This window comes from Durio zibethinus, chromosome 18, assembly GCF_047325235.1.
Source record: "Durio zibethinus cultivar Kanyao isolate XHJ-2024 chromosome 18, ASM4732523v1, whole genome shotgun sequence".
Lineage (NCBI taxonomy): Eukaryota > Viridiplantae > Streptophyta > Magnoliopsida > Malvales > Malvaceae > Durio > Durio zibethinus.
Genome location: NC_143179.1, coordinates 21,353,192 through 21,366,357, shown reverse-complemented (window position 1 = coordinate 21,366,357; position 13,166 = coordinate 21,353,192). Strand labels below are relative to the sequence as shown.

The following is a 13,166-nucleotide window of genomic DNA, read 5'->3' as shown; positions in this document are numbered from 1 at the left end:
TAAATAAATAGTATTCCATGATATCTCATTCGAATGTTTTTGTACTTTACAGATGCCATCGCATTTATCCACGTGGCAAATTATAGATATTCCCGAAATAACGAGTACTATAAAAAAAAGAAAAAAGGAAAAGAATGGAAATGAAAAAGCCACGAAAGAGTAACAAGACAGTGGGAAGGAGACAGGTACTTTGCCACTCTTTTTTTCCTTTCCTCATCCCTTGCTAAAACCAAAAGCAAAAGCGATCCTCCGTGAACGCAACCACACCCGAACATGCCACCGGAAGACAACCAGATTCCTTTGTTATCTGACCAGGACTCCGACCAGGATGTCGCGTATGAGTCCGGTGAAAAAGTCCACATCGTCGGGATCAATGAACTGGACGAGGAAGGCTCATTGGTTGTCCCACCCTTTTCCTGGAAAAAGCTATGGCTTTTCACTGGACCGGGTTTTTTAATGTCAATAGCGTTTTTGGATCCTGGGAATTTAGAAGGGGATCTTCAAGCCGGAGCTATAGCTGGTTACTCCCTGCTGTGGCTGTTGATGTGGGCTACTGCTATGGGGTTGTTGGTTCAGCTGTTGGCGGCTAGGCTTGGTGTGGCGACGGGGAAACACTTGGCTGAGCTGTGTAGAGAAGAGTATCCGACTTGGGCTAGGATGGTTTTATGGGTAATGGCAGAGATGGCTTTGATTGGAGCTGATATCCAGGAAGTGATTGGTAGTGCCATTGCTATTAAGATTTTGAGTAATGGTGCTTTGCCTTTGTGGGCTGGTGTGGTTATTACAGCTTGTGATTGGTAAGTATTCTTTTTCTTTTTAACTTAGTTTGATGGCATAGATATCAAATTTCAAGCTTTAATAAGTAATTAAAAAACTCAATTCATCTGATCAAATTGTAAAAGTAGGAGTTTTTAAAGTTATAGTTTTGTCAAATCCAATTTAAATTCATTTATTTTCTTATATTTTGGAAGTAGCTCGCCAGAACATCATAAAAACTTAGCGCAGTATGCTCACCTGGTTCTTCCTGTCTTTGCATTGTTACAGTTTTATCTTCTTGTTTCTTGAAAACTATGGAGTGAGGAAGCTGGAAGCATTTTTTGCAGTCCTCATTGCAACTATGGCAGCCTCATTTGCTTGGATGTTCGGTGAAACAATACCCAGTGGCACCGAACTTCTTCTTGGTGAGGAACTCCCTTTCATTGTAGGCTGTAACATTTTTTTTGGTTCTCTTTCTTTTCCTTCTTTTCTCTATATGTTTAATAAATTTCATACCTTATTGCAGCTGACTGATGATTAAATGTTTTCATATTTGCAGGTATTTTGGTTCCAAAACTAAGCTCCAAAACCATACGGCAGGCGGTGGGAGTTGTGGGCTGCATTATCATGCCTCACAACGTATTCTGGCACTCTGCTCTTGTGCAATCACGAGAAATTGATCGCAGCAAGAAAGGCCGGGTGCAAGAAGCTCTCAATTATTACTCAATAGAGTCCACTGTGGCACTTATAATTTCCTTTATAATTAATCTGTTTGTTACGACTGTCTTTGCCAAGGCATTTTATGGTACAAAACTAGCCAGTAGTATTGGCCTTGTGAATGCAGGGCAGTATCTTCAAGAAAAATATGGAGGTGGATTATTCCCGATTTTATATATATGGGGAATTGGATTGTTAGCAGCTGGACAAAGTAGCACAATTACTGGCACTTATGCCGGACAGTTTATCATGGGAGGTTTCCTAAACCTGAGATTGAAAAAATGGCTAAGAGCATTAATCACAAGGAGTTTTGCAATTATTCCTACTATTATAGTTGCTCTTATTTTTGATACTTCTGAAGCAGCGCTAGATGTCTTAAATGAATGGCTTAATGTGCTTCAGTCAATTCAGATCCCTTTTGCTCTTATCCCACTTCTTTGTCTGGTATCCAAGGAGCAAATCATGGGGACCTTCAAAATTGGCCTTGTGCTCAAGGTATGCCGCTAATTTCCATGTTTTGCGCCTTGCTAATATGTTAACTTGGCTTGCCTACCATAGTTCTAATCTAATTCACTAGCTGGCGCCTAAAATTCTCTTCCCATATGATGCTCTATTTTTGCTGTGAAATTGTTTGATTTGAATGCATTTGTACATCTGCTGCCGTAAGTGATGTTGCCTGTGGCATGAGTTACTATTCTATTGGTAAACTTTGATCAGTGGCTGTTTGTCTTGCTGAGCTGCAGATCATGATCAGTTCTTATTTCAGAAGAGCTCATTGCTTTTTGTTTGATAAAATCTGAAATCAGGTTATTGATAAAGGTGTTGCGACAAAATAGTAGTTAACCTCCTACCTTCCTTTTTAGCAGGGGAGCAAAAACAACTTTTTTTGTCTAAAAAGAAATTGCCACTTGAGAGTTCTAGATTCAGTACATTTTCCACTCATGTAAACTGTTATACATCTCCTTGACATTATAGATATATCTGAACTTGTTTTGGATACTTGGTCATGAACCGGGTGCCTGTACTGTTTCATTATGCCAAGCGCCAACTACTGATTTATGCTAGCTTATAAATTCCACACATTTGGTTATCAAGATCTTCATCCCTGCATCAATTTACCAAAATTTCCCCAATTTTCAAGCTCCACATGAGTTCGTGTCTAAGATTTGTAAGAGTTTTGGTTCTTTCTCTCTTCTGCCTTCCAGAGGAATTAGGGAGACATGGGAATGGAAATTCACTGAGATAATTTGCCATATCAACATTCAAGCTATGTGGATTAGTAGGCATTTAACTTCTGTGGTCTAGAGATTCTTATTATCCCTTGTTTACTTGCCTTGACTGCTGTAGATCCTATGAAATCAAGAATTTGCGTCACTTCTTTTCTGTAGGAAACCCATGCTTAGCTTTTGGCTTCCATCTTATAATTTTGTGCTTCTGTTTTTGTTTATGCAGTTTAATTTTCCCTCTTCTTAAACTTTCCCCTCTATCTTTTGCAGACAGTTGCATGGCTTGTGGCTGCGATGGTGATAATTATTAATGGATATCTTTTGCTTGACTTCTTCTCTTCCGAAGTCACTGGTGTAATGTTCGCAAGTGTAGTGTGTGCATTTACGGGTGCATATCTCACCTTTATAATATACCTTGTTTCTCGGGGTTTTACTTTATCTGCTTGGCGCTGTTCGGTACCCTCTAAACAGACACAGGGAATTGAGTGATCAGTCTTGGACACGAGATCAGAAGCAGGAAATGCTTACTGCCAATTGTTTTAGGTTAGGGACCATCAAACACTATTTTTCACAGATCTCAAGTCCTCTACTTTAAAGCAATCCTTTTTGCGAATGGATCCTTATAGGGACTTTACGTACAAAGTTCATTTTAGTAGCTTACTTTGTCTCAATTATTGTTTCAAACAACGCAGTTGTTTAGTTTCCATATTATCGTTGAAGAATGTATTTATCATATCCTGCTGTATACAGAGGATTGGAGAGAGCGATGCCCTAAATATAACATTCTTTTGAAACATTTGGAGGAGCCAAACTATGTTATTTCGATAATGTACCTGAAATTTTGTTCAAGCTGGCTATATGTGAACCAGCTTTGAACAAACATGTAATTCTATTGATTTACTGATGGATTTGCTACATTTTTAGCATTCTTTTAATCTTGAACTTTTACCTTTCCTTGTTCTTTACCGTTGACGCCTGCTAATTTTACCAGTAATTTGTGGCAAATGGCAATCCAAGGAAGCTAAAACTGGAAACTGAGGTGGGGAGCCTGGGAGTTACGGAAATTTAGGCTGTTCAAATTGAGCTCAATATTACGAAACAAACGGACTAAAACCCAAAGAAGTTTTTTGGTTATAGGAAGAAAGTAGGAGATTTTGGTAAACAACACCAGCGGAAGAAGTCAAGACCCAATGGTGGATTTCGAGGATTTCGTGGACCTCCTAGTAGGCCAGTGCCACCTGTTTTTAACGAGAGGGCGCCACATGCAGGAATGCCTGGAAGGTATCCTTACGCGGGTCCTAACCCATATAATTATTAAATTAGCAAACGAATCAAATATTAACAAATAAATATATGTTTATAATTTTTTTGTTTTATTTTTAAAAATATTTAGATATTATTCATATTCGATAAAAAATTATTTAATTTATTTAAATAATAAAATATTAAAATTCGTTTATATTTAATTTAATTAAGTTAAATAAATTTATTTATAAATAAAATAACTAAATATGTTTACAAATATATATAAATAAATATATTTATGAATAATAAATAAATTTAAACGAGTAAATTCCAAACAAATATAAATAAACTCAAATGAATATAAACAAAATTTTAAAAATAAAATTAAGATAAATGATAAAAATATAATTTTATTAATATTATTATAAACGAACAATAAATAAATAATAAACGAACAAATTTTAAATAAATTTTAAACGAATTTAATCACAAATATAAATAAATCAAATAAATATCTATTTATATTTAATTTATTTAATAAATAAATAAAAAATATAATTTAACATTATTTATTAAATTTAATAAATAAATAAAAATAAAAAATATGCACAAATAATTTATCTAAAATTTTATTCGTTTAAATCCCTAATAATTGTCAAGTACCGAACCAACCTGCTTGTGCTCGTCAAGCCAATGATCAAAGATTATACTACTATTCTCAAGATGACAGAAGTCCAACTCCCTCTTACAATGCCAGCTACATCCAACTACGGAAACTACAGTGATAGCGGATTGCAACCATCACAGCCGCCGTATATATAGTTCTTGATAGAAAAGTTGACCCTAGATGCATGATTAGTTTACATCAGATTTTTAGCCATTCTGTGGTGCTAACTGCTAATTTTGGCCCCCACCCCTAACTTTTTTTTTTTCCTAAAAATTCTTAACTTAACACATTTTCTAAAAGCTTCTAATGCCTTAAAAACTTATTAGATATGCTAACGTAGGACATGTATTTTGATTACGTCTTTCCCTGTTGAGTCCCATTATCATGCAAGAAATTGCATTCTTTTTTTTTTCATTGGCATGTAACAAATTGTCTTACAAATTACTGGCATCATTCGGGAGGAGAATTAGGTTCAGACCAAGTTTGAAGATATGCTTAATTATCTCTCTATGTTTTTTAGTGCAACATGTTCCCGAAATGTCTGCTTCACAGTCGTTAAAGAAAACGAAAAGCTAAAACGGCACCGTCTACTTAATGAGAAGCGTTTATTAATATTTTATTAGGTCCAAGGAAGTTTGTTGGAGAAAAAAACCGATGCCCAAAATTCCAATCAAAATATTCGTAAAGGAATTCCAAAATGACGATAATGCCCCACTCCTACTCTCCAGCTAAGCAAAGCAATCTTTGCAAAGGACAAAACAAAAAATATTTAACTAAACCCCCAAATATTTAATCCCCAAAAATTGGAAAAAAAAAAAAAAAAAGCCTGAAGACCCAGCAACAGAATAGCGAAATCTGGGTTTTTGTCTTTTTTTTTCCTTTTTTTTTTTCCTTATTACAAAGATTAAGGGACCCAAAAAAAGGAAACCCAAAATTCAGAGCTACTTCAGGTACCATTTCTTCAATATCTTTCTGTTTCCTTTTTCATTTACTTTTTTTTTTTTTTTGGCTTTGAAATCTCTCTTTATTTTTTAGTTTAGTTACTTTTAATTTTGATATATGCATTTGGGCTCTTGTTTAACGACTTAGAGAATCAAAGCCGGCGTTTGGGGTTACTTGTAAAGATCATAGACCCATCAAAATTGTTGAAAGATCTTGATTGAGGTGTCTCTTATTCCCTTTGCTATCATTTCCTTGCAATTTCTGAATATTTTGGCTAATTACTTATTTGGACTTTTTTGTTTTTGAAATAATAAGGAAACGTATTTGATCTAATTACTTTCTGTATGATCATGTTGGTTGATAGTATGAAATGGAAAGGCTAAATGGGTTTCTGGGTAAATGAGATTTTAAGAAGGTCTGAGGGGGTTTTAGGGTTAATTTTAGTTATTAGTTTGTTTAGCTGTTGTGAGAGTGCAAAAAACGGCTTCAAATTGGATTTTCAAAGAGTAATTATTTTTTATGACTATAACACGAATATGTATGCGTGCCAAAATCATCAACGTATCAAAATTGATTTGATTAAGTTCTGATTTTACTATGCTGTTATTGGGATCATATTATGTTTGATTTGGAGAGGTGACTGCTTTTATTATTTTTTTAGGCTTACCTTAATTACGTTTTGATGGATGCTAGGAAGATTATCTGCATAATAAACTTTGAAAGGAAACTTTGCTGTAATTTCAGAGGGTGTTTTGGTGATAAATATTATATTGAATGTTTAAAGTTTCATTGTACTTACATTTAATTTTTGTTTTCATTCTTAGTATTTTAAGTTCGTTAAATCTTGATTTAATATTTTGATTCTGTATAGGGATTGCTAGTTGGCAAAGTTGAGATTTCAAGAATCTGTGGTTCTTGTTATCTAGCTAGTGTAGCTACATAGGCTATGATATGGATATTCAAAAGGGTTTTCTTCAGTTTCATGGAATAATATGGTTTTCCAACGATCAGTAATTGAAAAGAATTTTTCTGTTAAAATTTACGAGAAAAGGTATGTACTATGTCTTTACTTTATCTGGACTTTGCTCTTTCACTTTTTTGCTTCAAACTTTGCAGATTAATTTATGCATTTTGTCCCTATATCAGTTTTGCAACAAAAGAACTGTGATGATAGCAGTGTTGGCAGAATATGTGATTGCCCTAGTTCAGTGATGATTTTTCTTTAGGTTAAGTTGAATGATGAGAAAAGAATTAGGCAATTGAACCAAAGTAATTAGGCTGAAAGCTTTCTCCAGTTGGTTCATGTCATGATTTATGCTTGAATCGACCTTCTTGATTTGTGTTGGAGGTTTATTGAGCATCATTTTCTTTGGTTATTTCTTTAGTTTCTCTACTCTTCCTTTCTTTCTTTTCTGGTTATGCTCAATGATGATATTTTGAGATGAATCTTTGCATTTTCTTTGATTGGTTTGATAACATTGAATGTTAAGCTCATCTATGGGATGTCCTTCGCTGTATATGATTGCTACTTTTTAAGCCTGCAAGCGCACAGATCGCCATCAAGTAATAAAGTTATGAATGAGTATTGTTCCCTTGAGGATTAGCTAATGGGTGCTTAGAAACCAATTACCAAAATTAATCTTTTTGGCCTTATATTTAGATACTTCAAAGGTTGGGTGGAGATTGGTTAAAACAAAACTGAGGCATTCTAAAATTTCTTGGAAATGAAGTGTAGGCCGAATGGGTAAGCAAATGGCGAGAGTGAAGCCAATTAACTAACAAGGGCCAAACAAAGCTAGTTGAACTTAAGAAACATAAAATCGAATGCAATGATGCTATGGAGGCCGATTAAACTGCTACACAAGATGATTACTTGCTAGCACTTGATGTTGCTGAATATAAAAGGAACAAGGAAAATAAATTTGCAAAAATGTAAATGAAATGGAAGGCAAGAAAACTGCAAGGTGATTAAACCTTAAGCAAGTAAACGGCATAACATAGAAATAGGAAATGAACTTGAACTTTAACTGCTTGAAATGTAAATGAAAGAGCTGTAAAAGAACTTGTATTAAAAAGGAGAAAGCTTGAAAACAAGGGGTGTTTTGGCTAGTCTGTCACCTTGGCCGAACTTAACTAAGAAAATACAAGAAAACTTAGATCTAAACCGAAACTAGAAAAGAAGAGAGGAATGGAGAAAATGGGATGCTCTACAAGTTAGCTAAAGAGGCCTATTTATAGTACAAGGCCATGGGTAGGGGGATGAACCTAGAAATTTTGGTTCTAGTTAAAACTCATTTAAATTCAAAAAGTGTTCTTGTTTAGCTAAGGTTGAAATGCTGACTAGGAAAGAGATTGTTGAGTTGGATTCTTGTGTGGCCAAATGGTGAGCTTGGATTGGTTCACTGGTGCTGTTCTTGCTTAGGTGTCCATGCCATGCCAATTGCATTTGAATTTTAAATGGAGATATGAAGTAGATTTGGCCATTTTGAATTCTTCTCCCAATCTTGCTTGATTGGTTTCACTTGAGTTCAAACTCTTATGGAATTTGAAAGAATCCTCATGCACCACTCTTCTTTGACTTGGCCGAATACACTTGCATGATTTTGGGCTTCTTGGGTTGGCATTGCATGTGGATTTGGATCAATTCTAGGCTTGTCACCTTGGCATGATTTTGGGTTTGCATTTTTTGCATGTACTGCAGAATGGATATGTTGAATTCCTTGGGCTTTGGCTGAACGCTAGTCAACCACCTTTGCATGAATTTTTGAATTTCATGCAAACCATGCAGAACATGCAAACTCTTAGGGCTTTTCGATCCAAAGTTAGGTAGAATGCCCGAATTATTCATATACACGTAAAAAAACAAGAAATTAAGCACATTAAGGGAAAAATGGTAAAAATTCATCAAAGATCACAAAAATTTTTTAAATTTAGTATAAAATTACAGTCATCAGTATGCAAAGAGATGTACTGGAGGGTGATCGTTACATTGAAAATCACTGATCCTTTTGTAGGGTATTTTTTTGTTGCAAATACCACTACATGACATATGATTATTTGAAATTCTGGAATGACATTAAGTGAATGGAAAAAAATTGATAACTGAGAGACAAACTTGGCTACTCTAAAATAATGTGGGCTGTAGGCCAGCTATCATGAACTTTAAGAAGATAATATTACTTTGAAGTTACTGACATGTTGGAATATGTCAAACAATTAATTTTTTCCAAATAGTTTTTAAAACCTTGTACCTTATGAAATATTTTGGTACATCATCTAGTGATTATTTTATGTTACCCTGAATCTTGTCATCTTAATGCAATAATATGACTTCATTTGTTTTACATCTCATGTGGGACTTCAAACCTGATGAATTGATTAGGATATGGTTTGCATGCTATACATGGTAGTTTGCCTATTATTTTTTTCAGTTGTTCCTTCTCTACTCTTCTTTCTTATTTGTGGCCCTCTTACTTTTTTTTTTTTGTTGTTGACACAGATCATATGGAGATATCTATGTTAAAAGCACTTCTTAGCAACATTTCCTCATTTTTAAATTTGTCATCTTCGGAGAACATTAACTTAGAACCAGTTCAGAAGTTCTACCTGAGAGCAGAAGAGATACTAAAGTTGTTGAAGCCGATTCTTATCGCAATTGTTGATTCAGAAATTACTTCTGATGAAGTGCTTACCAAGGCATTTGAAGGATTGGGTCTCTGTACAGAAGAATTGAGAGAGCAATTTGAAAGCTGGCAACCCCTTTTGAGTAAAGTTTACTTTGTAAGTTAAAGTTATATTTTCAGTTCACAACATTACTTGGCAATTTTAGTTCACTAGTGGCAAGAAGTACCTATCTAACCTTTTAGGTATTGGCGTACTCCTGATATAGTAAGGCTTTGATCAATTACTCTTGTCAGCATTAATATTTCCTTGTGAGATGTTTGTTGTAGATTATTGTTGTCATTTTACACTAAATGATTGTGCAATAACTAGTCAGACATATGTTCTGCCTATGTGGTCTATTTATGTTCTCTTTTTCTTCTCATCTCTTATGGTTATTAGAACTTTATCATGTTTTTTTGTTAGAGCAATTATTGGATTGTATGGCTTTTTGGAATAAGTTTAGCCTCTAAGTTGTGATTCTTGAATGTTTGATTATATTCTGGTGGAAATTGCTATAGATGGGTGCTGTTTTAGGAACAAACTATTAGTCAATTAGTGTGAGCCTCTATTGTTAAAGCACTTGGATAACCATCTTCTCTTCCACTTAATTTCTAGGTTCTGCAAGTTGAGTCATTAATATCAAAGATTCGAAATTCTAGCCTGGATATATTCCAGTTCTTGAAGTCTTCCCCTCAGCATCTGCCTGATGAATTGAGTTCAGCATCTCTTGAGGTAATTTATGACCAAAAATTATTGAAGCTTTTACATTTATTTAAAGCTTGTACTCGAGTTGTGTTATAAATAGAGCATACCTATTATATTCTCTCGGTGATTACCAAAATGTTATTACTCAGATGAAAAGTCATCTATCGGAGAATGAATGGCATCTAACATACAGTTTTGAGATGTGAGAAAATAAATAGCTGCTCTTTTGATTCAGATTTCTGGGTTTAACACTAAAAGAGAATCCACATTTCAGGATGTCTAACAATTGGCATGATTGATTGCAGCATTGCTTGCAGAAAATTAAGCATGTGGGATATGAACAAACTTTGTCTGTCATTAGGGAAGCCATAAGGGATCAAGTGGATAGTGTTGGACCAAGCTCAGAAATACTAGTGAAAATTGCGGAGAATTTGAGCTTAAGGTCAAACCAGGAGATTCTTATAGAGGCTGTGGCCCTTGAAAAGTTGAAGGAGAATGCTGAACAAGCTGAAAAAACTGCTGAAGCTGAGTTTATTGATCAAATAATTGCTCTTGTAACTCGCATGCATGACCGCCTTGTCTCACTAAAACAATCTCAGACCTGTAGCCCAGTTCCCATACCTGCTGATTTCTGCTGCCCTCTTTCCTTAGAGCTAATGACTGATCCTGTGATTGTGGCATCGGGACAAACCTATGAGCGGGCTTTCATCAAGAAATGGATTGATCTTGGGCTCACTGTGTGCCCCAAGACGCGGCAGACTTTGGCTCATACCAATCTTATACCTAATTACACAGTAAAGGCACTAATTGCAAACTGGTGTGAGTCAAACAATGTGAAGTTGCCTGTTCCCATGATGTCCACGAGTTTAAACCAGCCCTACCCCCTTCTTGTGAATGCAGAGTTTGGCCTGTCAAGGGATTCAAATAGTCATCCACATTCTAGAAGCAGCCAATCAATGTCTCCTGAGTCACGGTCTACAGGTCAATCTGGTAAGAACCTACTGACCCCCAGTGGACTTCATCAGGAGGGAACCTCCCCACTGCATCCACGGTCTACCTCAGAGGATTCCTTGCCAGGAACAGCTGGAAATGGAGAGGATCTGGATGTTGCAAGAATATCAGTAAATTGTGCTGAAGACAGGTCAAACTTGGAACAACAGGATAGTGATTCAGTTGGCCAACCCACTATGTCGCCTTATAGTAAAGAATTTCATAATGCTGGACAGTCATCTAAGAACCATACAAGATCCGCTTCAGCCTCTAGTATGCTTTCTAATTCAGATTTTCCTCGAGGGGCAGTGGGAGATGCCAATGGGACTTCTGAGGGGTCAACTCATCTTGCTGCCTACAGTAGCGATGGTTCTGGAGAGGTGAAATCTGACCCGCAGCCTGCAGCAAGCTCAGCCAACCCACAGAGAGAACCTGAGTTCCCTCCTCGACTGTTGGATGCACGATCTCGAAGCCAAATAATCTGGCGCCGTCCATCAGAGAGATTCATTCCAAGGATAGTTTCTTCTCCTGCTATTGAGAACAGGGCTGACCTTTCTGGCATTGAAACTGAGGTCAAAAAGTTGGTAGAGGACTTGAAGAGCACTTCAGTTGATTCTCAAAGAGAGGCCACAGGTCAACTCAGGTTACTTGCCAAGCACCATATGGATAATCGGATTATAATAGCAAACTGTGGGGCCATTAGCTTGTTAGTTGATTTGCTTCGTTCACCAGATACAAAGACTCAGGAAAATGCTGTTACGGCACTTCTTAATTTATCAATTAATGATAACAATAAAACAGCTATAGCTAATGCAAATGCAATTGAGCCTCTGATTCATGTCCTTGAGACAGGAAGTCCTGAAGCTAAAGAAAACTCAGCTGCCACTCTCTTCAGCCTCTCAGTCATTGAGGATAACAAAGTTAAGATAGGAAGGTCTGGGGCAATCACGCCTCTTGTTGATTTATTGGGGAATGGTACTCCTAGGGGAAAGAAAGATGCAGCTACAGCCTTGTTTAATCTGTCAATATTTCATGAAAACAAGGGCCGGATTGTGCAAGCTGGTGCTGTAAGACACCTTGTGGAGTTGATGGATCCAGCTGCTGGAATGGTTGATAAGGCAGTTGCTGTTTTGGCAAATCTTGCTACAATTCCTGAAGGGAGGACTGCAATAGGTGTGGAGGGTGGGATTCCCGTGCTGGTCGAGGTTGTTGAGTTGGGTTCAGCGAGAGGAAAGGAAAATGCCGCCGCTGCTCTTTTACAGCTCTGCACAACCAGTAATAGATTTTGCAGTATGGTGCTCCAAGAAGGAGCTGTTCCACCACTAGTGGCCTTGTCCCAGTCTGGCACCCCCAGAGCTAAAGAGAAGGTATACTGCTTCTGCTAGGTTTTCTATATCACTTTCTTTCTTCTACCTTTTCGGCAAATAATATCATAAGCTTCTGTTGGTTGCAGGCACAGGCCCTTCTGAGCTACTTCAGAAACCAACGACATGGTAATGCTGGAAGAGGCTGAAAGTAGGAAAACAACCTTCATTGCCATCCGAGGTTTTGGGTCTATACAGTTTGTGTACATTTAATGTTGCAAATAATGCATGTGAAGATTTTGTTGCTTGCATTTACAGGGTTTGTTGTAGAGAAAAAAAAAAAAAAAATTGTGGAGGATTTGATTGAGTCCTCTTGTGACACTTTTTTATATGTGAAATTGTGAATGTGGGAAAAGAATTTCATACATGCGAGTCTTTCAAGTCTTTGCAACGAGCTTGGGCAGGATGAGAACCGATGAACAATCTTTGTCCTGGTTGATGCTCCATCATTATTTTTTGACTCACTGATTTTCAGAAACTACTACTAAATATTCAGACTGATTTGTAAGGTATGTTTCTTTGCAGGCAACGAAGAGCAGGGAATTAATGATTTATTTTCCATGATTTTGAGAAATAATACTTGTTGAAAACTAAATCCTATTTCGGATTTTACTGTTACTTCATGTCGCTTTTAAAATAAATATATGTATTACACTAATTTGTTTTCTAGATTTTATTTTCCAAGGGGCTAAATTTTAGAAAAATAAGAAACATGAAAAAAATGCATTTTTCTATTTATATATTTTTATATGAAAAAAATGAAATATATTTTTAAAATAAAAATTAGAGTAAAATATATCATTGGTACTCGATTATAGTTGTGTTTTTAGAATGATTATTTAACTTTTAAAATTTTTATTTTAGTCAATATCAGTTACTTTCTAACAATGT

At 36.0% G+C, this 13,166-nt stretch overlaps 2 protein-coding genes across 5 annotated transcripts; both read left to right on the top strand.

Annotated features, from left to right (window-relative positions):
- Window positions 1-136: 136 nt before the first annotated feature.
- On the top strand, window positions 137-3,634 carry LOC111299955 (metal transporter Nramp3.2-like). 2 transcript variants are annotated; one of them, XM_022895505.2, is made up of 4 exons: window positions 137-797; window positions 1,045-1,181; window positions 1,316-1,968; window positions 2,970-3,634. In XM_022895505.2, exons 1-4 carry the CDS (start codon window positions 274-276, stop codon window positions 3,186-3,188), a joined length of 1,533 nt encoding a protein of 510 aa, XP_022751240.2. In that variant the 5' UTR covers window positions 137-273; the 3' UTR covers window positions 3,189-3,634. The 2 variants fall into 2 exon arrangements, with proteins under 2 accessions (XP_022751240.2, XP_089604012.1); XM_089747886.1 differs by having other exon boundaries at window positions 153-797; window positions 1,045-1,208; window positions 2,970-3,490.
- Window positions 3,635-5,251: 1,617 nt separating this feature from the next.
- LOC111299954 (U-box domain-containing protein 4-like) lies at window positions 5,252-12,640 on the top strand. Of its 3 annotated transcripts, XM_022895501.2 has the most exons (7): window positions 5,257-5,561; window positions 5,701-5,775; window positions 6,425-6,604; window positions 9,053-9,333; window positions 9,832-9,948; window positions 10,227-12,278; window positions 12,365-12,640. In XM_022895501.2, the coding sequence occupies exons 4-7, from the start codon at window positions 9,058-9,060 to the stop codon at window positions 12,422-12,424; spliced, it is 2,505 nt and encodes an 834-aa protein (XP_022751236.2). In that variant the 5' UTR covers window positions 5,257-5,561; window positions 5,701-5,775; window positions 6,425-6,604; window positions 9,053-9,057; the 3' UTR covers window positions 12,425-12,640. The 3 variants fall into 3 exon arrangements, with proteins under 3 accessions (XP_022751238.2, XP_022751236.2, XP_089604011.1); XM_022895503.2 differs by lacking the exon at window positions 5,701-5,775 and having other exon boundaries at window positions 5,252-5,561; XM_089747885.1 differs by lacking the exons at window positions 5,701-5,775; window positions 6,425-6,604 and having other exon boundaries at window positions 5,420-5,561.
- The last annotated feature ends 526 nt before the right edge of the window (window positions 12,641-13,166 follow it).

Excerpts from the sequence above, each read along its gene's own strand:
- LOC111299955 (XM_089747886.1), top strand. The coding sequence starts at position 274 with ATGCCACCGGAAGACAACCAGATTCCTTTGTTATCTGACCAGGACTCC. Across the intron at positions 1,209-1,315 it reads ACTCCCTTTCATTGTAGGCT|GTATTTTGGTTCCAAAACTA; the intron begins GTAACATTTTTT and ends TCATATTTGCAG. Across the intron at positions 1,969-2,969 it reads AAATTGGCCTTGTGCTCAAG|ACAGTTGCATGGCTTGTGGC; the intron begins GTATGCCGCTAA and ends TATCTTTTGCAG.
- LOC111299954 (XM_022895503.2), top strand. The coding sequence starts at position 9,058 with ATGGAGATATCTATGTTAAAAGCACTTCTTAGCAACATTTCCTCATTT. Across the intron at positions 9,334-9,831 it reads TTTTGAGTAAAGTTTACTTT|GTTCTGCAAGTTGAGTCATT; the intron begins GTAAGTTAAAGT and ends CTTAATTTCTAG. Across the intron at positions 9,949-10,226 it reads TGAGTTCAGCATCTCTTGAG|CATTGCTTGCAGAAAATTAA; the intron begins GTAATTTATGAC and ends GATTGATTGCAG.